The sequence below is a fragment of the Manacus vitellinus genome, unplaced genomic scaffold (assembly GCF_001715985.3).
Source record: "Manacus vitellinus isolate BGI_N305 unplaced genomic scaffold, ASM171598v3 scaffold_13_pilon, whole genome shotgun sequence".
Lineage (NCBI taxonomy): Eukaryota > Metazoa > Chordata > Aves > Passeriformes > Pipridae > Manacus > Manacus vitellinus.
The window spans coordinates 13,469,019-13,496,387 of NW_021938999.1; the positions used below are offsets into that span (position 1 = coordinate 13,469,019).

Below are 27,369 nucleotides of genomic sequence, written 5' to 3' on the forward strand. Positions count from 1 at the left end.
TACTGTAAATAAGTTACATATTCTTATTTCCCCTGAGGAAACATCATCATCATCATCATCATCATCATCTAATGATAATATAATGATAATAATAATAATAATAATAATGGTAATGATAATAATGATAATAATAGTAACATAATCAACAACTATTATTATTTTAATTTAAAAAAAAAAGGGTTTAGAGCCAGAATATTGATATTTACTGACTTGACCACACACAGAGAGCACATTGCAGTATTTTGTCTTTAAAGAAAAGAAGGAAAAGAGAAACTGAAAGCTGACAGGACTTAAAAATAGGTAGCTATCAATTGTACAAGCTCAGGGCATGTTAGGCATGAATTTTTCATGAGAATTTTCTACTGAGACATTTATTCTCATTATACAATGGCATGATAAACCAGTTCCTTCTGAAGAAACTTTACTGAAACTAAATCTTGTGGCAGCACAGCTGTGGTCTAGCCTGGGTGCCAGTATTAGCAAAGCTGTGAGAACCTGAGAGAGATTTACTAACTGCCAGGACCCACCAAAGATTTAAACTGCTGCAGATGTATCCCTCATTGAGGTAAGGAGAAAACAGTGTGTGTATTTCTGCTCCTACTAAATGGACAAACCTACTCACAAATATACACGGCTCCAGTCCAGTCCACCCCTGCCTCTTTGCACCCTTTTATCAATTCCCTCTCTCACCTTAGACTCTACATTACAAAACACTTAATAAGAAGTGCAGGAAGGAGCTGCAGCCCTTTGTGGGTTTTTTGCAACTGCCTTTTGTGGCTTTTTTGCAAATGACATACAGGGTACTAACCATGTTGACAGTGACCTTACCTGCAAAGGAATGTGAGGCTGCTGAGCCTCTGAAGAACCGGTTTATGTCAATGATCCATTAGCACATGCCACACATTTAAAATTCCTAAATTGTCTTGAGTCCTCAAACATTGCCCTAAACTGAAGTCAGAACCTCAGGGGAGATTTTATCCTGGGCATTGGCACAGAAAGTACTGATAATGCCTGACGCCAAGTCCTTGTGTCCTAATAGCCTTTACTATTTGTAAAGTAGGGTCCTATCTACATTTTGTGTCACACCCCAGCAAAACACACAGAGTGAAGTATTCACTCCCTTTGGCTCAATATTTTACCATTTGCTTTGATTCAGTATTATACCATGAGGGACAGATCCTTGCAGAAAGGAATGTTCTATTGTTTTAAAGGAGACTTAATAAAAGAATTAAAATAAATATTCAAGTAGGCAGTAGAAAGCTATTAATTAAATGAAATTACTTAAAGCAAGGGATTCCAATAGTCTGTACATATATAAAAATAAAATACTTCCAATAATATATAGCTTATAGGCTATAGTCCTCCCATTGCTTCTAAAAATAGTTTTTCTCCTGTTGCTCAGCCTCTTCCTTAAAAAACAAAAAGCAAGTATTTGTGCCCAATCCCCCCTTCTTATTTCTTTCTTAATAGCACTGCTGTCTCCAGTGTAAAGACAAATTGGTAGCTAACAAATCAAGTCACTTACACGTGTTCATGTCAGAAAACTTATGGTATATTTGAGTTTTGTTGGAAATATTATTTACTTCTTTTTGCTAATGGTGAGGCAGTGAACTAAATTCCCTGGGTCAGGGGGAAAGTTGGAAGGGTTGCAGCACTGTGCACTGCAAGAGATTTATGCAAAGTAGCAGTGCCTGAGCTGTTTCCCAGTGTATTTCTCAACAGATAATCTTTTGCACTGTAAATCAGGCAGAAGAGATCATCAAAGAAGTACAAGTCAAATTTTTTCAAGTTTGGATCAATGTATGAAATTATAAGATAATTCTGTAAAAATCATAAAAATTAACAGGATGGTTTCCTTCACCATTTACTTGCTTCTTCCAGAAATCCACTTGAAAGCAGGCCTGCATTGCTATGATTTCACACCGTCATGAAAAAGCTACTGCGTCTCCAGAATATCAATCCACCACTGGAAGTGAAGAGGCAGATTTATGCTCACCACTTCCCTGACTTTTCACCGGGAGCTGTTTGCAGCCTCACATCAACTCAGCAGTCTGTAAGTTAAGGGCAGACAGACAAACAAAAAGGAATCTCCCTCAAGCTGACAGCAAGAGGACAAGGGCAACTCAAAATGTTTTTCCATTTCAAACCTGCTTAATAACTGCAGGTGTCCCAGCCTGACATGAAGAGCAATGATAATGAGATCACGTTCCCTCTGAGAGGACTAAGAAACTGGGAACAGCAAGGGAGGAAAGTGAAGATGAAAAAATAGTGTAGAAAGTATGCAGAGTGGGAAATAAATGGAGAAGGAAAGTAGTCCAATAAATTGTTTAAGGAAAGAAGCAGAAGAGACAAATAATAATAATCAGAATTATAATAATATTCCTTGAAATGCAAGGTGTGATTCTGGGCTGATGTTAATCAGCTAAGCTTCATCAATACCAGTTAGCCTGTGCCTGATTACATTAACTCCCAATAGGGCTGGCAATGGGGGAAAGCAAAGCTTGATGAACAGAAATTACAAATACAGAGGTGTTTGACTGAATCTGAAGGTCTGAGTTTAAACATCATTCTCTGAATTTTGACCAGCTTTTGTTTCCCCAGTCCTAAGTGAACACTGCAGCTGTCAGTAATGTGAGCCTCAAAGAGAATCAGGACCCATCTACCCTTGAGCCACATCACACGCACCAACTGAGCAATCGACAAATAAAGAAACCTGAATTTTCCACATCATAAAAAAAATAACTGCAATGGGCAGCAATGTCTACTTTGACATGAGGTTTGAGATGCTTCTTGCAGTAATCCCCACCCCTGATGTGTCTGACACTGCTGGAGACCTTCTAAAAACTTTTCTCCATGTTGTACCTGTCAGCCTAATGGCAACTTAATTATTTTTGGTCTCTAATCTGAGTTGAGCCTGATGCACATAAATAACATTATGAAGAAAAAAAGAAAGCAAAAAGTTTACCAAATGTTTAAAATCTGTCTGTTTGAGAAAATGCTGAGGCTCAGCAGAGCACCTGAGATGGTGGCAGGTTAGCAGTCAGGGCTGACAGCCACGTTCCCACGCCCTCGGCTGTCCTTGGGTGTCTGCTGTAACTCAGAGCTCCCACCACAGACACTAATCACTCTGTGCTTAGTTCACTCATCTGTCAAATGGGCGTAATTTTTTTCCAGCTCATAGTACCACTGTGAAACTTCATAAAATTCAAGCTGCATCAAAGGACAAAAAGACAGATACAAATGCTCACACACTCGAGGGCAATATTTTCGTACAGCCCCACCTCGGTTAAATTTTTGGGACACAATGAGAGCTTGTTTGAATAAAAACTGATCAGGGGAAATGAAGCAGGTGGAGGTACGCCCTCTTAACTTACATATCCTCTTAAAAGGCTGTGAAAAAGCTTTGGATGAGTGGGTCAACAAAAGGTTTCAAATGACTCAGGCACAATGACCAAGAGGAAGAAGGAAACTCTATCTGACGCCTGTTGTGCCACTGTTGTGCAACATCATCTTCCAAGCTCACAGTCAAGAAGTTGCAGCCAGGAAAACTATGGGAGGCAACCTTGCTCTTCTGACCAGATTATCTCTCTCCATTAGACTCTGTAGATCATTACATGATTTTGGCTATTGCCTTACTGGAGGCTGCCACAGTCAGCAAGGGTTAGTTTTCCAAAAAGACAGCCATCATATGACACCATGAAAATGAGTATTACAACCTTATGCTCTGGAGGCACATACTGCATCAAGACTTCGAAAACAAATGTTGCATCAGAAAAGATAATAAGAAACATTGATCTACCTAACACCACATGAGATGCATGCAGCCGACATTAATCATCTGAATAAGTCACATCGAAGTCTGAAGTGCCTTTTTACAACAGTAACTTAGATCTCTTTCCACAAAAACATATCCTATCTTGATAGCAAGGAGCTGAAAAAAAATCCCATTGGTGCCCACAGCTGTTTAATGTACCCAAGTTTGACCCAGACATTTAAATATTTTCATAACACATGAGCAATAAAAAACCCCATGCATAATCTTTTAGTTGTGCAATCTGTGTGTACTTTGACAGAAGGTTTTCGTACTGCAAGCAGTAGGTGGCATGCTTAATAAATAAATATTAATCTCATGAAAATGTTCTCATGGTGTTTTACCGCTGTTTTAAAATTCAGATGGAAAACAATCTACCAATGGATAAACAGAGAATATTGAAAGCTCAGGTTGTTTAGATAAAACGGAAATGAGTAAAGAAATCACAGTACAACTCTAGGGTGAATCCAAAAATTCAGGACTGAGTCCTGGCCTATGATGGTAACAGGATAATAGAAACATAACTCTAATCCCAAATTCCTGAACTGAATATGTAATTCTTCATTTCATAGGGAAAAAAATATCATCAGCATTGCACTTGTCAAATATGCAAATGAGTGACTACATTCTTTCCAAATAAACTATGTCTTGTGTTTCTGTTTGGGAAGACAAGGTAGACAGCACTCTTCTCTTGTAGCACTGCTCTCTACCAGTCAAGACTTGCTCCTTGCTCCAAGTTAGCTCATGCCAGAGGGGAGTAAAGAGATCCCTTTGGCTGGACCTAACAAAATCAGCAAGTTTTGTTAAGTGTTTTGGTAGTCTTCATTTTGAAAAGCAATGGCAAAACAGGAGATGGTTATCATTTGAAAAGTGGGTGGAGTGCCATGAGAGCAATGTCTGTCCCTGGGATTTTTGTTTGTTACATAGCCAAGCAAGGGAGAAAAGCAGCATATTAACTGTGGGCATGGACCAGCCCCTGTGAACTCAGTACTTCTGTCTGGGAGAGCAAAGGAAACACTACATTTAGTTCACATTAATGTGAAAAAATTACAGAGCTGCCTATACCCTCCTGTGCCATGGCGACATGATGATAGCCACTGGGGTTCTCGGAGCTTTATATTTCTGTTATTCTTCACTTACATTCAGGAACTGATTTATTACTAAGGCTATCGAGGAGGAAGAGAGGAAAAGCTAAACATTTTGTGTGCTCTGCATCTGGCAAGACATAAAACACTCCGATTTCAAGCATGAGACAGGTCACTGACAGTGACAGACACAGCTGGCAACATCGCAGTTCAGCAGCAGTAACTCATCATCTGAGCTGAGTGTAATTGTCACCAGGTGTCAAGTCCCATTGTCTCTGTTTGTGGGGCTCCGGGCTCCCAAGAAAATTATCACATGAAATTCTCCTATACAATGTGGTTTTTGCATTTGCCGGGATGAACCGACACCAAAGCAAATCCCCTCTGCATTCCTTTTGACACTTAATATCTCTATCAAATCCTCCTGAGTCTCACAGAAAGCAGAGTATAAAGAAAACAAGTTTCTCCTCTCAGTGGCTGAAACTTGATCACTTTTATTTGAAAGGGCTGAGAAATGCAGTAACTTACATTGCATCAATTTCTTTTGAGGAAGACCTTGGAAGCTATTCATGTCCTGTGCCCTACTCAGGAAGAAGAATGTGTCCCCTCCAACTAACTAGCAAGCAGAAAATGATCCTTGTCTCCAGTGTAATGAAGAAGATAAAGTAATGAATGTAAAGTATCAAGAGCTTCAATTATTTACTTATCTGATCCATAATGGGTCCTGTGCTGATACAAAGAAGAGGATTAACATAATGTAAGAACAAGCTGAAGTATATTGATGGGTTTTTTTAACATCTCACAAGTGTCTGTATGAGACCACACTGATCACCTAAAAACAGTCAGATGGTCACCAAAGTATAAAATGAAATTACCTACATTTATCTCTTGCAGAATTATTAAAATGCTAACAATTAATATTGTGATTTCATGCACATTTCAACTTTCGAATACATTTCCAGTTTTAACTATCACTGCTGTATTAACAATCCTATGCGAGTTGGAAACTTATGTCTTGATCTTTTCCACTAATGTTTAGTAGAATGTTTCCCCAAATAACATTAGATGTTTATAGATCATTTTAAGACAATGTCACCACTATATATTTAAAAAAATAATAAAATGTGAAGGGAAAGAATCCCTTCCATCAACCTGCTGGCTGAATATATCTCTACTCATACAGCACAGTATGCAGTTGGCTCCCTTGGCACACAGGCACCCTGCTGATTTTGATAGCTGGGGAGGTTTTTCTAAGAAGATTGTAGAAACTTCCCGTTAGTCCTGTCCTTGAGGGGACATTCTTGAGAGATTTTTTAGCACCTACTTCCTAAATCTATTATCACAAGATGGTTATTCCCAGCCTCATGCGAGTTTGTTGGCAGGAATGGTTATTCTACAAACAGAAAACAACCAGGATACCAATAATATATGAACCATAAAAGCAACACAAGCCACCTCTGTAATAATTTTCTGATGTTCAGACGTATTTATTCTCCGGGAATTCTTTTCCTTTGTTCTACTTGAAACCATCTGTAGTAAAAAAGATTAGCCTTTGTGTCTATCAACCTACAATGCCCTGCTAAGCCACTGGGAGTTTCAGATGTGAATGAGTCCTAGGATCCAGCAAGAGTACCACTCTGCTTGTCTGCTCCAATCAAAACAGTGTGATTCATACCTAAATATTTCAAAAAATCAAAAGTGATCAGTACGAGAATCACTTGACCCTGCAGACTTCAGAAGCATAACACCAGCTTCAAATCTGATGTAACTAGAAACAAAATGTAGGTTATATTAGACAGAAATTATTTTAGAAAACTTGGATCAAATTCTCTGTGTCCACTTCAGCTAGGACTGTGATCATTTGTTTCCTTTTCTCTGCCAAGTACTTCCATATTACTACACTTTTTTTGGCTGAGTTGCTGTTTCTGCCTTTGCAATATCCTGATCAGATCATGCTTTTCTTCAGAAGTAGTTTACATAGCATATATTAAATAATAATGATGAGAGTATACAAAAATTAGAAAGCTAGATTTGGGTATCAAATTCTTATATTCATGTTGCAGACAAACCATATTCAAGAGAACTATTATTAGTTAGGACCAATAACACATGCACTAGTGTTGATTTCTGTCTCAAATAAAATTAATATCAATACATTGTATTTCTTGCACATAACTGATGTCTATAGTAAATACGAAAATGCACAGAAAGTAAAATGAACCTAATTTATGGATTTCTATAGACATTTTTTTAGACAGCAAATGTTTCAACAAGTATTTCTGAAAGCTCTAAGTTGTACAAATCAGAGTTGATTGTAAATTTTATTGCAGTGGAGGAAAATGAATGCTGCTAATTTTGTCTTACCTGTTCCAAGAAACAAGACATGGTATCTTCCATCAGCAGCATTCACTCGATCCACAGCAATCTTTGTATACTTGTAGTCGGCTCCTATGCGGATGATTAACGGCCTCTTGTGTATTGGGTAAATGGGATTAAACATCAAAGGGTGATTCCTAATGAAGGTCACAACATCGTCTGGAAACTCTTTTGTTGTCCGCATATTAGGTGTGAAGGCTCCTCCCGGGCACTGTAAGAAACGTGCACAGTAAAGCTTAACAATACTATCTTTCAGAGAGTATTCATCTCCAAGTCATTTGCAAATATTGACAGATAAGTTGACAAAGGAAGTTCCTGCAAGAGCACTGCAGACTGACCAAAACTTGTTATGTTCCAGTAATGGAAATGAAGTGTTGAATAGCTACGCTTTGAACTCCCATCAATGCTGATAAAACAAACACAAATGTATTTTTGCACTTTCAGGACACAGCTTGATGACTAAGGTCTTTAATCCTGAACATATTTTTACATACTTTATGCTTCCAAACTGCCTGTTGAAAAAAAAAATTGAAAAAATCCAAGAGATCAGTATGGGAAGATATCAAACTTTTGCATCCGGTTTGTTACAGAATTACTACAAAGACAAAAGACAAAATCTGACACTCAGTTGTAATTTGGAGATGATGAAAGGGCCTGTGACTCATCTTCATTTGAAAAAGCAATAATATGGAGTTGATGAGGGGGTCCTGTAACAACTCATTTATCTCTCAGAAGATTGTTTATACTTTCCCCTCTGCCTGAGAGATAACTGAGGTCCATGAATACTCTGGATGCTTCTTTAAGTATAATGAAGAACCATCAAAATAATTAGCCCCAAGGCATTCTGGACCTCTAAAGAAAATAAAAAGCATCTTAGAAAACTCAACTATTTATTGAGAGTGAAACTAAAAGAAGACTGGGAAGAAAACAGGGCTATGCCAGTAACTGTTACAATGTTATGGATATACTTATGGTAATTTACATTATTCTTTTTCAGCTACCATTACTTCCTATTGCTGCCCCTGGGCTTTCATTTTCCCCCTTACCATATTTCTGAGCCGTGAAACTCTCCTCGGAGTATTGGAGCTATTCAGAAGTGTTTCAATGCAATATTTTTCCAATTGGAAAATGCTGATTTGTTCAATAAAAAGCACTTGACGAAAACTTCTTATTTTGACGAGGGCCATTCTTACATCTAAGATGGAATTTCTGGTCAAAACCACAGACACAAAATAGCCAGTAGCTTGGGGAAAGATTTACCTCACCTGACTTTTACTGCCTTAAGTCAGACATTTATTCTTAGGTTTCCTCTGAAGTCAGTAATTCAGACTAAATGCCCTGCTTTTAGATGGCCAAAATTACATAAAATGGATCATATTCTGAGAGACTTGGAAACTCTCTGGGGATATATGAATCATGTGTCCAACCTACCTGATGAGATGAAATGTTGGAATTTGGGTCTTCACCTCCCAGGGGATTCCTCTAACCACAGGCAGGAGTGCCTGTTCTACCCTCGCTGCTAAAAGCTAATAAACTATTTATTGGGCATACCAGGAACCAAGTAGAGAGGAGACTTCAGCCTAAACCCAGGTTTCAGGATCATCTTCTGACTCAATTAGGATTGAATTATTCATACAAAGTAGAACAGCTCTGGTAGGAGTTCTTTAAAAGAAATTGTTCTGGCATCAGTTACCTCCAGGAAGAAGAACCAGAACTCAGCTCAGATATTGGTTGCTTTTCTCATTCGACATCCTTGACAACTGATTTTTCTGAGCCCTTATTTATCCTAAGGGCTTTTTTTTTGTTTTCATTAGAACTGATACTACATGCTAGCCCTCTAAGATTGTTCACAAAATTGAATTCTTATTATCTTGCTCACTCTACTCTTCCCCTTCCTGGCATATCCATCCACAGTTTTCCAGAAAATTTATGGGACTATCTGTTAAGATTAGCAACAAATACTGAAAAAAGAACTGTGTTCATCATTAGCAATATTATTCTATTTGGTAGTGCTCTGCCAGACCCCAGTTCCTCTCAAGAGGGATTCTGTTTCATAAGCACTTCAAATTAAACTTTCCTGTCTCACATAGCTCAGTTAAAAGACTTTCTATGATACTTTCAATCCTTCCATTCTTGACTTGGTGATCATAAGACTGTGACTTCCTGCAAAAATGTCTGTGTTATGGTTCACCCCAGTATGACCCTAAAAATTTACATTATATTGGTGTTCTGAGCAAAGCCTTAACAAACATCTTTAATCAATTAATTCTTTTGCTATCCCCTGTATAAAACAATGACAAACAAAAAGTGTTACTATAGAACCCTATAAGCTATCCCTTTCCTGGAGGGATTGAATGTGTATCCTTCACACCTCATTCAAGGACTTGGCTACACAATCTTTAGTTCACAGTTGATCACCATGCAGTTAGATTGCAGAGAAAACCAGAATTCTTTAATTTACAGCATATTCCCCCAACATGCTGTAGGTACAAAAACTATTTCTGTAAACTCTGAAAAATGGAAACTATCCTCAAACATCACTGAATTTAGTAGCAAGCTGCCAATTATGTATTTTTTTTTTCCATAAGTAAGTTTTGCTTGTGGAGAAACAAGAAACCATTGGTATTTAGTGAAGGCCAGCCAAACACTGCAGAGCTGATCATGGCCAAAAGAACCTATTACTTTATTTAATCCTACTGAAACTACACCAAAGCCTTTCCACTGTTGATCCAAGGTACTGCAATATGATGAACATTCGTTTCTGTCCAGGCAACTGTAAAAGAGGATTTTCCATGTCATATAAAACGGCATCCCTGCTTAGTCCAGCATCCCAGAAGTTGAGAGAAAAGTACATTCCAGAGGAAAGAGGATCATACCCCATAGTCTGCTAATCAAAGTTAACTCTCTGAGCTCAAATTCTGGGCAGCAAAAAATCCCCATATCCTGATTTTCACAGATGCTTTGACATAAGTGAAAAGTGGAAATTTTGGGCAGTGAAATAAAATCAAAACCAAACAAATTCCATCTTATAAAGTATGCCTTTAAGATATATGTTGTGGCTGAATTGTGAGATAGCACAGAAAAGCCAGTGATCAGGAAACTAGCACTGATCATCTAAAGGAATCTCTTTTGACTTTGTTTTTTTGTGTGAGCTATGATCTAAAAATTTATCTTCAAATTCAGAGCTCTTCAGCACATCTCAAAAATTTAGACAATTTCTGTCACCATATTAAATCCAAATCTAATTTTTTTATCCCTTTCCATTGTGCTGCCCAATTTCTTCAGGCCCATCTGGAATACCACATAAGCCTCCATGAGGTGAACCAAGAATAACATGGCAGTGGTTGAGGAAACACATACAAACACAATACTCTGAAGCAGCAAGAAACCTTGAAATGTGACTAATGACAAGAGAATGAAACTTCCGGTTTAAATGGATCAATTTTTTTTTTGGTAAAGTTTAAGTTTAAAGCCGCAGTGGACTCATGAGATTAGAGCCGTATGTACTAATTGCAAAGAAAGACTAATGCTAGCATTAGACCTTAGTGGAATGTCAAGTATTGATTAGGTAATTCTAGAGATCTGGGAACCTAACTCTTATAGCCCACTTATAATCACACTAAAATGTCATGAAGAATTGTGTGAATAAGGAGAGCTCTTCCATGTATCTGAGGTATTCTATGTACGAGAGAGAAAGAGAGAAAAAGAACAAGATCTTGCAGCAGGAAGACAAATCAGAATAAAATAGCGATATGGTTGAAGGTTCTTGCAGGGACTGGCAAAATTAAAACAAAATTTCACTTCCTGTGATAAATGGAAAAGCAACAAAATTTTCATCTAAAAGAAATATAATTACATTGTTGAGAAACAATTTATTATTCTCTGCATACTTATTTCCTTCTGATACTTAAGAAATTTTAAGACTTCACAGGAGTCAACACGCATCCACACTACTATACTTCATTTAGCAAATATGGATTTAGGGAAGATTCTAGAGGACGTTCATACACTCTTCATTAAAGTTGGAAATATTACATATCATATTTCTGCTAAATCTAAATTAAGAATAGTGGAAAAAGTAAGTAAACAAATAAATAAAGAAGTGCATTAACAGCAATTTTTATGTACCATAAAATTGAAAAGCAAGAAAAAATAATAGTTTTGTTTCAAATATTTCATGAGATATTTTTGCACAACTTGGAAACAGAACTAGTTCTAATGGGGTACAGAATTTATTGGAAGATTATTACTACCCCTAACACAGTGAAAGAAAGTCCTGAAAAATTTTCAAGGCCTACAAAAAGCAAGGAAGGCTACTGTGAACTGATTGGCATGAAAACACATCTATTTCTAGGACCCTCTTCTAAGATTCAGTACCTGACAGGGTACTAGGCCTAACCAAATGACAAGTTCCAGAAACCTTATTCTCCTCTAAATCTCCTACTATGTCTCCTAAGCATCTGAGTAGAGCTGCAAAACTTTAGAGAACTATGGAAAATTCATACAGACTGAAGACAGACTTACAGACATTTGGATCTAGACTGTAGAACACACTCACAACGCTGTCTTTGTATGCTTATTTATTTAGCTACATTTTGCTCAAATATACCCACAAAATGGAAGTGGATACGTAAACAAGATGATTGTCAAGTAATGAAATAATTCTTTCAACAGAAAGACTGATTAACATTTTACATGACTTCTAATTCTTTCTAGAGGATTTCCAGATACTACATGATTTGTATGACAACTGAGAAGCAAATAAAAGAGTTTTGAACTGTCACAGTCGCATACAGTCCTTCCTCCTGGAATAAATAGTATTTATTTATGTATTAAACAAAGACAAGCAATTGGCAAGCCTGCATAAACATCTTTGTACTTACGGTGCCAGGTCGCGGGTACGGAATTCTGCCCTGATATGGAATCAGCTGGTGGTTTGGGCCCTCCTTGTGTGCAAATGGCCCATTGAACACGGTCTGGATGTCAGACAGATGATACACACACACGGCTGAGCCTTTAAATATGGAGCTGGAAGACAGCAGGAAAAAGTTAGCACTGCAATCTACCAACTTTTTGAAAGTTTTTCCATCATTTTGCATGGTCCAGTGATGAAAGATACCTCTAAAATAATATATTTGATACAATTTAATCCTTCTATAGCATGGATTTAATACATTTAAAATCAACTAATCTAGCTGCTCAATATGCACCACTACTTCTTAAGACTTAGCACCTTTTTGAACAGTGAACTGAAAAAAGAGGAAGGAAGGCACTGCCTTAGTGGTGCAATAAGAACACTTCTTAATGCTGAATATAAAAAAAATATAATCTGGCTCCAGTTAAATCAATGGCAAAAATATTGCTGACTTTAGTGAGACAAGAGTTTTATAAACTTTGTACTGCCAAGCTCAGCACAGGTTTCCAGAACTCCCTACCAGTATATTAACCACAAGATCTCCACAAGCCTCCTAAAATACAAGGTTAAAATATTAATCAAAATATCCAGAGCAATTACAATTGGTTGGATAATTACAATCAGTTGCTAGCTTTTCTAAGCAAAGTGGGGACATACTGTGGCTGTAAAGGGATTACTCCTATACAGTCCACAAGTCCACCCACAAAACTGGTCTTACAAAGACCCAAGTTTGATGCTTCCTGAGGAGAACCCAGGGAGTCCCCTAAGAAAAGGGCATGTTTTTCCCACTGCTCTGGGCTTAGCCATGGGTTAAGTTAGCAGAAGCCCTGAATGGTCTCCATCACCCCGTGATAATGAAGGGCATTAGGGGAATAATTTCCAGACTGATGCTAGGACCGACTACATTTGTGTTCTCACTGCATGCAAGGTTTGTGATATTTATCTTTAAAAAGTGGAAACTCCAGACAGTCCAAAAATCTGTCTGATGTTAACTGTAGGATGAAGATAATCCAAGTAATTTTTTTCAACTGAAGAAGAAAAAAACGCTCCAGAAGAAAACATGAAAACATTACACATAGTGTCTAAACAAGGAAAGTGAAATCCACATTGCTCTCAGTTGGATTAGTAGAAGGAACCTTTTAGATGGATTATGGTACTTGTGGAAATTTTACTATGTATTAATAGATTTTGAGACATTTATTTAGTCTTTCCAGATGTTTTATGTTAGCTTTACAGCGTATTATGACAGTAAAATAATTTGTTTCAATATTACTTGGTTTTCTTCTGTATGATCTAGACAAAAATACTACTAGTTATTAGGTTTCTGTGATGTTTCTATCTTGCTACTGTTATGAGTTGGAAGTCTACAGAGGTGATGATACAGGAACTGTTAAGCAGTAAAAATCCTTATGGTTGCTGGGTTTAACTAGGTAATACATTCTACAGTTGAACAAAAAGAAAGCAAGCAGAAACCATGTGGTTCACAGGAACAGAAATGCATGAGTGTACAAACTTCAACAGAGAGAGAAAATAGCTTGAGAGCCAGGAAAAAATGAAGTTTCCTCTTTGTTGTCACCTTATATGGTCCTGTGATTCAAACCTCATTTCCACTGCAGAAATACCAGAAGATTTGGGTAGAAGTGTTTCCAGTTCAGTCATGTTGCATCCACAACCTAATCATAAGTGTGGTTTTACTGCTAAACATAACCTCATCATTTGCTGTTTTTGTGAAGCAGGAATCATAAATTGCAGACAGAACCAAATGTTTACTAGTTATGTGATGGGGTTTTTTCCAATTAAATATCGTAATCATATTCTCCTGTGTCATTTACATATTTAAGAAAGCAGATCCCTGGATGCTCATGAAAAAAATTCTATTGGGGGAAAAAAAATTATGAAAGGATTTTTTTTACTAGAAATTGCCATTAAAGAAATTATTGGTAGCAAGTTACGTAATTTGCTAATTTGATCAAATAAATAAAATAAAAATTAAAAAAAGCAGAAAACCTCTTTGAAAGTAAGAAGTAACAGGAAGTATAGGATAACACATCAGAAATCAGTAAGCAGTAACTATTTCTACTCTATACTAACACTATGTGGTGAGGGCAAGAGGGAAAATGAAAAAAAAAATGGCAGAATCTGTGGTTCCACCTGTCAGTCTATCTTTGTGGAGAGTTTCAGCACAGTAAGCTATATCTAGCACTTCCACCACCCTAGGGAGCTCACTAAATGCTTTCTAAACTGGACAGTAAGTGAATACTGACTGGTAACAGGGAGCTTAGGGCTACAAGCAGGTGATCAAATGCCATAGCTTGTCCTTTTGTAGCCAACTGAAGCTGATATGGATTATTTGCCATCTGTATGATCATCTGCCAGCTGAGAGACTGGAAATGATTTGTATAAATTCATGTAAGAATTCTTGGTTTGATCTTTCCTGGTGCTGGATGTTCTTCAGGAGGTGTTAAGTGCTCTCAGATGCCACATAAGTTCACTGTGTTGAAGTCATTTAGCTTTCTGCTGCTGAGCAGTAACAAGTGGCCCTCCATGGAAATGTTTTCCCAGTGCCAGCTGACAGTATGTCAGGAAGCAGTTTGTTCCAAGAAGCATAGCTCTAACATGGATACCAACAGTAATGGTACTGAGACTCTTACTCCTGCATACAAACAATAGCTGCAGTAGACACACAAAATTGCACAGCACAGCCTGGTCCACAAAAATCAGCTTGAGTTTTCATACAGAAAATCAGGCAGTTCAGAAAGGTAATTTTTTTCAAACCTCCCCGTTTACCTTGATGTTGTAAAAATTCCATACACAAGCGTTGTTCTGGGGTTATCTGTCTCTAAAAGAAACACATCCTCTGAAAGAAAGAAAAGGAAAAAGAAAAATGCTTTGAATACTAACAAAACTCTTTATTTTCTAGTTTAACTTATTACTTTATTCCTGCTAAAGTCAATGGCAATTTTGTCTCAGACTTGAACAGTAAAAAGCAGACTTACCATATCAACAGACCATATATACATAAATCTAGCATTTGAAGATTCAGAAACAGATCTGGAAATTAACTCCACATCATCTAGCTTTATGGAGATAGAAGGCAAAGATTTTCAAATACATTCAGGATCCATGTCAGACATTTCTCTCAGCTGGATCTTGTTTCAGCAGGTTGTTTAACAGTAGGCAAACACTGAAGTTGCAGTAAGTTAAAGAGTTCCCATAGATGGATGTAACCAAAACCAGGGAAATTAGGTGTTTTATCATCCAGAACGTACTCTAGTGCCCTCACAAGCTCATTCTCAACATGATATGAATGACACACAGCTTAGCAGTGAAGACATTGAGAGATGTAAACCTCCCAGCTCCTTTGTGTTGGGATTTATTAACTGCACTGTGCAAAACTGTACCTACTCACTGAACTGAATTTGCCCACTGTTACCTCTGATCTATTGATTCTTTTTTTTACACTTCAGTGAAAACTACTTTAATTTCTGACAATTTCTCCTTCCAAATGTTTTTAATAACTATAATCATGCTACCTCTTAATTTACAACACAAAAACGACTGAACTGTTTGAGCTTTTTATCACAGAATATGTTCTTTAGTTTCCCATAAATTGATGTGGCTCCTTCACTTAACCCTCTGAATTTTTTAAATATTCTTTTCAATATGTCAAAAGCAAAAGACTTCACCATGCAGAACTGGAAGTGTTACACTCTCCTGCATTATACATGAACACAGAAGCATGTGTTTGCTCTCTCCCATTTTTCCGAATTTCCAGCTGTGATTGTATTCTTCCTCTTTGCTAGGGAATTGTGCTAGGAGCCCACGCTGAGAACATTGTATCCTATTCACTATGGTCCTACGTTTTGTCACACAAAAAACCCTAAAAGCAGTTATCCTACTGCATTGTGGAGAGGAGGGGGTTGGTAAATCACAGTTCTGAAAGGCAAGTTCTGTGGCAGTGCTGAGGCACTGTGCACTTCAGAAAATCAGTCCTCCAAGCACCTTGCACATTCTGAGTTAGAGCAAGTTAGGATCTGCTCCTAGGCCCAGGTTCCACTGAAACCTTGAACAAGTACAGCAAAGAGTTGTAAATATATAAACTTAAAAAGACTTCGAACTCAATTTACTATTATGAGAATCAGGAATAACAACTGAGAAAAGAGTGAGATGATACAGTGGAGAGAAGATCAGAACCAGATGCAGACCCAGTGCAGGGCCTATTAGCCATTTACATTATTTATATTTCTACTAATGCACATAACAAATCTTCCAATACTTGAATTTATAACTGTGATTCAGCACACTTCAGCTGCACACTTCAGTGGACATCACAGAATTTGAAACCTTCTGATAATGTTATTTGGTAATTAGCTATCAAGATATGCATCTATTAATTCCTTAATGAAAGGAACCCTCTTGTGATTGCTGCATAGATTATGCACTGAATATTTACAGTGTTTCACATGTTGAAACAAAAATCTATGTGACTGAATGATTCCTGAGAAATTATATCTATTCACAATATTACTGCTGATGCCAGTAACGGGAATTATTAGTATTATCTTGAACTACCAAATTGAGGCCTCTACCCTGTGATCAAAAAATAGAAAAACTGTATTGTGGAAAAGCTGTGTGTTAAACAGCGGTATAAGAAACAGTTTCAAATAGATTTTAAAAAATCTCTATAGTAAGCCTAACTGGTAGTAAAATAGTAACAGATTAACTTAGATGTTCCCTTCCAAATATTAATTCTTTATATGTGTAATTCCTTTACAAAGTCAAGATTAATTACCTTTATTTCAAAGGTAATGACACTTACGCAGAGAGACTTATGAAGAATTTTTTAATTTCCTGTCATAAAACCACAAGGGAACTTGCACCATGGATTTCTAGAGCCAAGACTTCACTGTAAACAACTTGACTAAGAAACTGTATGAACATCAATAATTAAATATGCACAGAGTGTAACATTTAGATAAAACTTTTAAGGGATTTTTTTTGTGATACCTAATTCATCAAAATACGTTTCTGTTCCATCTTCATCCATCACGGAGCACACAAGTCTTGCTTTCAAGAATGTTGTCCACTTGTTCACAAGACTCCGTTGACCACCTGTGTCATTCTGGAAAGGAATATTATTTTCAGAAAAAAAAAAGTACAGCACAACTAACATTTTACTAGTCTTTTCCATTTTTTTCTCAAGTTCAATCACCATTCAGATAATTATCTGGTAAATTTAATATAAAAATAGATAGACCTAAACCAAATCCCCTTATCTAAATGCTCCATATGCAGAAAAAAACCAAGAACTAGTTTTCTGAGCAGGTTAGCAGGTTTGGAGAGTCAGGCAGTAGATTTAGTACATGTAGTAGAATGTGTTTGTATGATTGGAAAGGACTGTGGAGGTTTGTATCACTCACTGACACCCAGTGTAAAGTCCATGCTATCTCCAAAAGGTCTCATAGTACTATAGAGGGATGTTTTTTGTAGTCTTGACAGCAGCATAGCTGCACATGACCTAGTAAGCCATGCTGGCACATGAGGTGGATGCTCTAAAGTCAGAAATGATGGCTAATGTGGGTGAAGGTAGTTTTGCACTGTTGCAAGTCCTGCTAGCCTGGTCCAGAGCTGGCTTGGTCACAGCTCACTCAGGGATCTTTCCACTTCTCTCTGCTGCAAGGTGGAATCTGTAACTGCCAAACCAGATGGTGCAGCATCAAGGTGATAGATCTGCCTCATCTTGCTGGTGAATGCCTTAAGTAAGAGCAGTGTCTTATAAACTGCACAGAATGATGTCACCCAAGGAAAGGGAAAAACAAAAGCTAGAAGCTATTGAAATGTGATTTTGATAAAGTGCTGTGCATGTTTCACTGGTGCTCCTAGAGTTGGTAATCTGACTTTTCAGGTGACTTATAAGGAGTCTTTTTGTGGGGTCTTTCTTAGTACCATTTTATTAATATATTTGGCCAGTGTCAAAAGTGTTGATGTATGAATATGGTAGTATACAAGTATACAAATATGACTGGCTCAGATTTATTTTCATTGGCTTTGGGGTTCTGTCACTGACTTCAGTTTAAGTCTAAACAGGATTAGGCCTTTCAAAAATCATCTGGGCTTCATTATAACAGTAAAAAAACCAAATACAGCTGTAATTGTGTAAAATGTCTTCTTGCAAAATACCCAAAAAGGCCTTCAGGTATCCTCACAAAAATACAGCGAACTGAGATTATAAAAGAGATCACATGCCTCATAATATTGCCAGAGAAGGAGCTTAGCACAATCCCAAACATGCCCTCACACCCAGGCATAATAACATCACAAAGCATCAAATTCTAAAGAAGACCTAAATTAAAGTAAACACACAATTATCTTCCTGAACTTTCCCGAAAGAAGGAATGAACAGGTTAGCAATAATCGCGCATTTATAATTTTTCTCTCATTAAAAAACATCCACTTCACCAGATATTAATAGCTGCTTCAATCATTTTTCATCTCCAGTTGATTACAGATACGAAAAAAGAAACAGAGACAATGAGGAGTGCTGTGAAAATAAATTGATTTTTGCTCAGGAATAGCCATAACTCCTCAATTTAATTTTCTTGCGCACATTTTTAAAGTTAGGATCACACATGCATCAATGCAAGAACTCAGAAAGAACAGATATTGTAAAAATGAAAACAACATTTTGAAAGTTAAATCAACCCATTTAAAAGCTTGATATTTCCCATGTGCTTTAGAGATTTTGAGTGTGAGAATTTTTTGAGACTTCATTGTTTTTTAGCTCAGTTTTTCTAAGAAAATAATGTACCCTATTTGTGCCAAGGACAACAAGTTTGAAAATTCAACACTGGTAAGTATTCTGACTCATCAGAGAAATACACAAATCCCTGAATCTCTAAATTTCCATATCCTTACAGGTACAGCCTGATGTACATAACATGTTCAGACTCTAACTGTGAGTTCAATAACAGCTCTTCTTAATTATGAAGGTGGACGCAGAAACAGGAAATTTGTTTCAAATATAAATCAAAGGCTTATCCCAACAACCTGGCAAACAAAATAGTCCTTACTGGGCATATTCTTGCAATCATTGAATGAATTTGCTTTGTGCTGCCGCTGTTGTCTGTGAGTCTCTCTTTGAAGAAGAAGTAGATTTTGGCATCATTGGGGTCAGTGCCATCTGGGATAACATGAGCATCCACAAAAATTGGCTCTGTAATGAAAAAAATTACCAAAAAGATGAAACCAAAAGATGTATAAGAATAAGCAATTAATGACTTCACAGTTACTGACTGCTTCAAGGAAGCACTGTGTAATGCATATAGAGGTATTGCTGTGGAAGGCTAAGCTATATGCTCTAGCTTCATGTCTGTATATAACAAATATCAGCAGGTAAATGGCTCCTTGCTGGCAGCCATATGTTTTTGCATCTTAGTATTTTATTCCACAGCAGACTTTTAGAGGAGTGATCCAGAAGCAGTAGTATTAGGTTACTGCAGAGACTCAAAGACTCTGAGGAAGAAGAGGGAAGAATCTGTGTGCTATCTGGGGCCCCTAAGGAAAGTCTCATTGAGACAAAACATAAAATAAGATGCAACAGCTTAGGAAAATAACAGATAAGGTTCATAAATAAGAGAGGAAAACAACTCGTGGAACACAAAAAAGGTAAGAAGGGCACACAAATGCTTGAGCAGCATTTGAGTTCATATCAGAGGCTGTTAAACATAACCCAATGTGCGCGCAAAACACTGCAAAGGAGCACTAGTCAGAGAGCAAAATAATTTATACCCTTAAAAGCAAGCATATAATGGACAGTGGAGGAGTCCTCAGAAGACCTTCTCCTTTGCCTGAAGGAAGAAGTGGACCCTCTCCCTGCACGAAGGCTTTGTCTTTTCAATGATCATGCAAGATTGCTTGTTTGGTTGAAATGCAGTACAAATTTTGAAACAGTCTGATACAAAGGTTGACTGTCTGACAGAAAACTCCCTTTACACTGCAGCATTTTTCTATTCACATAAACCTATTCTCAATTAATACAATAAGTGTCATGACTACAGCTCTAAAAGGACATGAAAATAAATTGTACTTTCAAGTACCTGTTCTGAACATAGGTAACAGGTAGATTTTCCAGAAATTAGGCATTTTTAATTGTTCTTTTTCTCTAATTCACTTTAGGATGCACATGTCAGGGTGTGCAGGTAAGTGTAAGAAAGTATAACAGAAGAAAAACTTAAAAAACAGACATAGTTTCCCGTCCATAGTGAACTGAATTTATTCTGATTGCAATCCTATGATTTCACTGTAGTCACAGCCACATAGGAACAACTAGAGTCACGTTAAAAAATACCAAGAGAAAACCACAGTAACTTTACTTCAACATACCTGAAGGCTTTCTAATATTGTAACTGCTATGTTAGTCGCTCTATAAATTTTGACATCTACCTTTGCTCAGAGGCAATAAGCACCATTTTAATTCAGAACAGTTTACTTGGAAGGAGTTTTCTTACCAGTAAAGACAGGGACAATTTTCACAGTGATGTCAGTGATGCAAAGAGTTAAGTGCTCCCACTCAGAAATGAGTTTTCCTACTGTGTTTTGATAACCAATTCCTTATCACTGAAATAAGTAGCAATAATCCTCACTGACTTGTCTGATAATGAGACTCTCTTCTGCACACATTTTGAATGCAAGTGGTGGTGAGTCTTTTGCATAGATGTGGATCAGCTTGAATTAACTGAAGCTGGTACCTTAGAATCAAATACTCTAATTTAAGGCAATATCTGATGCATTAGAGGTGAAGGCACTTTTTGGAATTCAGACTGTCTGACCACTTGCCATTTGAAAGGTTTTCACACACTGTCCCTTGAACAGTTGGTTCAGTCTTAATGCAAAAAAGGTCCTCAGGTGGGGTGGCCTAAGAGGTTTGTACATGCAGTGAATTCTTTACGTCTGTGCATTGTCTACAGTACGTATTTACATACACTTCTTCATGGTTAACTTCATACATTAAATTCAGAGACAAGCTCTTTAAAGGACAAACTCTTTATTTTAAGCAAAGCAAAGCAGAATCTCTGTGACATCCATTAAAAGATCTGGTAAAACAAAGGCATCTCACCACTTAGCCACTTGGAGTTGTGCTGGTCAGTTCTCACTGCATTCCTCCTGGTCAGACTCCGAAAAATGGCTGCATCTGTCCCCATGAAATCAATATACATTCCTGAAAAAAGCTCTTCATCTGAAAAGAATTGAAATGGAGGGGAAAAACTCAATGCATTGTTACGGTTTTTGGGAGACTCAAAAGTTTATTTTAAATTCATCAGCTCTTTATTTACACAGGAGTCTATACAGATAAATAGTGGGTCATGGGAATGGGGTTTCCTCTGACTTACAGTGACACAAACTAGAATCAGATTTTTCTTAAAGACTTTTAGGAAACTGCATCATTAAATGCCACAGCAGAGCTGTATACATGGTGAACCTCTTGATAGGAAGTTTAGTTGCTCAGCTTCCACTGCTAAGGATCACTGGAAAATCAGACTAGTGTTATCAAAAAAGTATCACATCCAATTTTTTAAGGATTCACTTCAAATAACTTTTTTTGCTATGGAAGTAGACAAAGTGACTGGGTTGAATTTATTGCTGTTGTAAACTGGCACAACATTTATTGCAGTCAGTGGATCAGTGCCAATTTATACCAGCAGTATTGTCACAGCTGCCCCAGGCAGCCTTAAGCTGACTTCAGTATTGCAGAGGCCAGACAATCATATTATTGAACTTTACTCAAAGTAATAGGGAGCAACAATTATCCCCTTTTGTGTACTTGATTCCAAGTATAGGGTCATTATGCTTGAACAGAATTAGACACGCAACTCCTACATTAACAGAACTATGAACTTCTGCTCTCTGAGCAGGGCTGAACACACAGTCCATCAGTCAGGATCTGTATCTGCATTTGTTTGAGTCCATGTGTGTGCATAAACATATGTATATATAATTATAATTACATATACTATCATTTTCCACTCCATGAATAACCAAGCAATTTCCACTGACTAATGACAATGAAACCCCAGAGCAGAAAACAGTAGCTAAAATAAACTCTAACTCTGAGGGTGGGAGTGGTGGCTGAATACATTCCAGTACAGCTGGGTCCTTTGATTGATGTTTTTGTCTGAATTCCTGGACTACCCAGAGAGTGTGGTCAAGCTGGCAAGAGTCACAGGTTCAGAAGTGCTTGAGGCTATTTTCATGCTCTGTGTGTGTGTGTATGTATGTTCACACATCAATATGGAAGATTACTGGCTCATGAGAGAATTACAACTGGAGATTTTGCTTTTCTGCTGCTAACTGGAGCCTGAACTGAACCCCTGTAGGGCATCCAGCAGCCACTCTTCTGCTTTCACCTCTCCCAGTGATGACAAGGTTCATACACAGGGGATTTAAAAAATGCATTCACTGCATGTTGGTGAAGCGTTAACTTCCTCAGCAGGTATTGACAGAATGATGTTGGATCTATACACATTTATAAATGATTTTGCATATTTGCCTCCTTGTTTCAGTCAAACATGCTTAGTATGAAATGAATTAGCTGAAAGAGAGCAGGCTTATGCTTCCTGCTAAATGTTATGTACAGTTAAATGTTATGTACACACATTAACAACAGTGCTGTACTATGTAATATTAATCCTATTACGTATCAGTGTTATTAGTTATGTCTTAAGCATTCCTAGTGTCTGCTTGCTAATCGTGTATCCAATGAAATCCGTCAGTTCCACTTCCTTCTGGTAAAATCCTTACATTCCACACAGCACTTGGTCTGCACAGTACAAGGAGCTCACACTACACTTTGTTACTGGGGGGAATTACTGAGTTGATGAGGTCTGCTTTTATAAATATCTGAGTCTTGGTGGGGAGAGAGACATACATCCTGCACATTAGTTATGCCAAGCTGCTTCAAAGCACATTTTTCATTGCTTTGATGCAAATGTGTCTTTGTACAATGGCAAATTGTATGAAGTTCAAATTTGTTTTTATATCACCGCTTTCCTCTGAAAGGTGAATCAGCTTTCCTCCTCTATTCTAGGCTGGTGATGCCCAAAATGGTCAAGAAACTGCATCTATATTTAAAAATGGTTCTTTCATTTTGGAAGAACTAGCCTGTCTGGCGGTATTTCCTGTCTTCTGAAACAAGGGGAGGGAATCCCTCCTGCAGATTGCCCGAAGAAGAGTCCAGTACATGGGCTCAGTCCCCTCGTTATAACACAAGCTGTGAGTTACAAAATGTTCCCTTTTCTGGCCTGGATACTGAGGCTAAATTCATTAGAGCTTAATGTTTCTGAACTAACTGGACTTTGTAGTAATGGAGAAAATATAAAACCCAATCTGTGGGACTCTTTTTAAAAGGAATATGACCTTTGTGGAATAATTTAAACTTTGTAGATGTCATGAAAGATAAGTCAAACGTTAGGGAAGGTCTCTTTAGACCCATACCTGAGAGATCAAGGAAGGTAACAAAAAGTTACCTTAAAGTCTATTAAGATGAACAAAGCTGCCATAGATCTATTGTACAAAAAAAGCAGCTTACTCTATAGACAGTAATGCAGAAACAATGTACTTCAACGGTGCTACATAAAACCCAGAAGGAACAAGGAAAGAAAACTTTAATTTTTTAATGACAGTTGATTCACTTCATAATGCTAGAACAGCAATGAGTAGAAGAGGACTCATCAATCACTGACTTTGAACAAACATTTTCTTTTCACAGACAGTGTCTGTAAACACTGTCCCTAGATCACTGATGAGATAAAGGTGTAAGTACAGCCAAGGTTCAGAGAGACATCTAGGTAGCATTCACCTGTTATCTAAAGGTGCTTGAGTTCATACATCTGTGAATAAATATATCTGTCCTTTGTACTAAAGATATTTCCAATTTAAAAAAAAGGCAATTTACATTTTGAACAGACCATGTAGGATAAACTATATGACACTTCACTTAAGATCCATGAGATTCAAACTTTAAAGGAAATATCCAGCACAATATTTAATTGCCATTGATTTCAGTGGAAGCTGAATGGCAGAAACATGGCACATTGTTCCCTTGTAAACCTTGGGTGAAATAAAGTCTGAAAAACCTGTGCAACTGCTGTTCCTCTCAAAGCCAAAAATACAGCAAGGAGTAGGCACATGTTGAATAATCAAGGCTTTGGCACTGTATGTCTGTGAACATGATGAAAATGTGAAAGGTCAGGTTACACAGAGTATATATAACACGCTTCCTGGTTGAAAAAAAAAATAAAGAGGATCTTTTACAGATGACTTAGGTTGCACAGAGCATATGCCCCCTTTGAGTTTTCTCTTAGGTGTTTAATAAGCACAGCAGAAATCCTTTGTCTGGGCTATATGTCACAGTCAATGAGTACAGTTGCCACCAGTTCACACGAATATTTGAGGAGTGGCAGTTTTATCACTTTCTGGCCTTTCAAATGGAAGAAAATTGCAAAATTGGTTGGATACAAAGCCAATTGAAGAATGAAGAGCCTTGCAATAACTGGTGGGCTCTACAGCAGAGATGACAACAAAAATGAAATTCATAGCATCTGAAATCTTCAGGCTTTCTTTCCCTGGCTACTCTGAGATTTTACAAATAATTAAATGAGACACAAGTTCTGTCTAGGATGAACAAGGTCAGACACCATTCAAACATAAATGCTAGACAGGGTAATGTAAAGTTGAAACTAATCCTGGGAAAAAATGTGTAAGCTGGAAAAGGGACAACCTTTTGTTTTCCCTCTCTCTCCCTTTCAAAGATGTCTTTCTGCATTTCACTTGTCCACCCACCTCTAGTTTCATATAAACCTTGAGACAAGAAAGGACCCGACCCTTGTGCTCATCAGCCATTCAGGAGGCTGAATTCTGTGTCCAGCTCCTTTTGGGCACTCTGTCAATCCTCATGACCACACATGACCATATGGGTTTAGACTCAGCAACTTGGCGTATCTTTACTTACTGATCATAACAGACACCGTGTTCACGTTGGGGTTGAAAGAACAGCGTCCTTTTCCTGATTCACACTTGGAGTCGATCTTGAAGATTTGTTCCTGCAAAGTAGATTTACGGGTCACTTCTCATTTCAGAAACCATCAGATGTAAAACCATTTTTATGCCTGGCCGTTTCCAGCATTAACAATGCTCTATTAGCACTGCACTATTGGGTACTTTTACTGTACTATCAGCAGTTTAACTGGTCTATTCAGAATTCCATCATCTTGGTAGATAAGATTTTCACTGATACCCAGTAATTTTCAAGACTCTTGTTATAAATTCAAGACACTGAAACAAAGAATTTTCCCCTCTATCTCAATTAAGCTATGGAGAGGTTGACTGATCTCTGCAATATCATCTGTGGAGATTGCTTCTGTGTTTTTGAAGTTATTTATCATTTATTTGCTGAATACATGGTTATACTCACACCAGTCTAGGACATTATAACAAAGCAACTAGAACAATAATAACAATAAGGCATATTAAATAAAAATTTCTTATGACAACTGTCATTTGATGATAGTATAAAACATTTGACCTTTACTGATCTATCAGACACCCAAAAATCCCCTAAATCATACTTATTTTCTTCAATACCATCTCTTTGATAATGTGTAGAGCTCCAATTCCATAGTGATAGATGATTATAGCCTGAAATCTCTTGAATTTTTTTTTTCTGTTTAGAAATCACGGTATGGGGATTTGTTTATATTTTACCGTGATTTATGAACAGGGAACACATTTAGCAAAGTAGATAAAACCTGGACTACAGCTTGAAATACAAATAACCTGAGTATATTTAGAATATTTGCCCATTTTGTTGTAACTTCACTTCTTGGTTCCCACCAATACTAGCACAGTGTGCTGAGCAAGAAGTGACTCATGTCCAAGCCCATTCCTTAAAAACTGCAGTCAGTAATGACAGAGACACTGACACATCAACTCACATACCACTGTATTCCAAACAGCTTGTTCCTAGGCTCCTGTAACAAACTTCTAATCTTTAAAAAAAAGCCAAAAGACACGCTTGCAAGAAAAACCAACCAACTAAACTTAAAAAATTTCAAAATAAAAAGGTAGCTGACAAAAATTCCACAGAAAGGCTTCTGTGATCTAGATGCCAATGTATTAGTTATTTGACAAAGGACAGCAACTCCTTATATTCTCTTTAACAGTTAATGTAAATCACAGGGGAAGGGGGATGCCACACAAATCCCTGAGCAGCCATTTGGCACCAGCAAACTGGAGATTCCATCAAGCTCAAATGCACAGCTGCAGCAGGAAGTTTTCATATCCATTATCCCCTCTCTTTTTGCCCTCTTCTGTTTTGCCTAATTTAATCACAGAGATCTTATCTATTGTTTCAGTAATAAGCTCTCTAAACAATGTTAAAACATAAGTTTAAAGTTTATAACATGATCTTGGGTGGCTTTTTGTTGTTGTTTCACTTCTAGAGTAATATGCAGTTTGATTTTAATCCATATTTACTATATTATACCACTATTTTCCAATTCAAAACGCCCATTACTGCTCTATTAAACTAGCTCCAGGCTTACACTTGATTTTCATATATATTAAACTACCTTTTAGTCTATAATTATGTCACATAGGATTACATTTCCTTCTGTTTGCATTTACTTTGACATTAGAATATATTTGGGTGACTAAGGGAGTAATTACCAAAGAGCAAAGTATGAAGTGTGCCAAAGAAGAAAATTAATTGTTGTATAACCTCTGTTTCAGGGAAAAGGTAAAAATTCTGCCTCATCAATGAATCTTCCTTTTTTGTGAGCTTATGTAGAATCCCGGAGCAAAACAAAAGAGCAAAACAGTCCCAGTTCTTATAATTGTTGGATACAACTCTGTCAGGCTTTGTAGTTTCTAGAGAAAAACAGATGTGCTTTGTAAAATATTCATTTTGCACGTGCAAAAACAGCCTTCTTTGCATGGAAAACTGCACTAAATTAAAGGTGAAATGATAAAAGCAGAGAAAAAAATGAGTTCTCACTAGTCCCATCAGAACTACACAGTTCTTCATTCTGCTCTATTAATTAGTCATGCACAGATATATGCAATGAGTTCAGAAGGAAATTCTTGGTTCTAAACTGTTATGCTATTGTTGGCCTGTACAGTAATGGCTTTGA

The 27,369-nt window shown here is 37.3% G+C and overlaps 1 protein-coding gene across 2 annotated transcripts in view; it reads right to left on the reverse strand.

Annotated features, from left to right (window-relative positions):
* Positions 1-27,369, reverse strand: part of SEMA3C (semaphorin 3C) — a 111,785-nt gene that overhangs the window by 13,466 nt on the left and 70,950 nt on the right. For both annotated transcript variants that reach the window (XM_018068107.2, XM_018068108.1), the window contains exons 6-12: positions 25,191-25,281; positions 21,300-21,419; positions 19,255-19,397; positions 17,192-17,306; positions 14,972-15,041; positions 12,153-12,297; positions 7,258-7,480 (exon numbers count right to left, since the gene is read on the reverse strand). In XM_018068107.2, the coding sequence (XP_017923596.1) occupies positions 7,258-7,480; positions 12,153-12,297; positions 14,972-15,041; positions 17,192-17,306; positions 19,255-19,397; positions 21,300-21,419; positions 25,191-25,281 (907 nt within the window). The remainder of the gene's footprint in view (positions 1-7,257; positions 7,481-12,152; positions 12,298-14,971; positions 15,042-17,191; positions 17,307-19,254; positions 19,398-21,299; positions 21,420-25,190; positions 25,282-27,369) is intronic.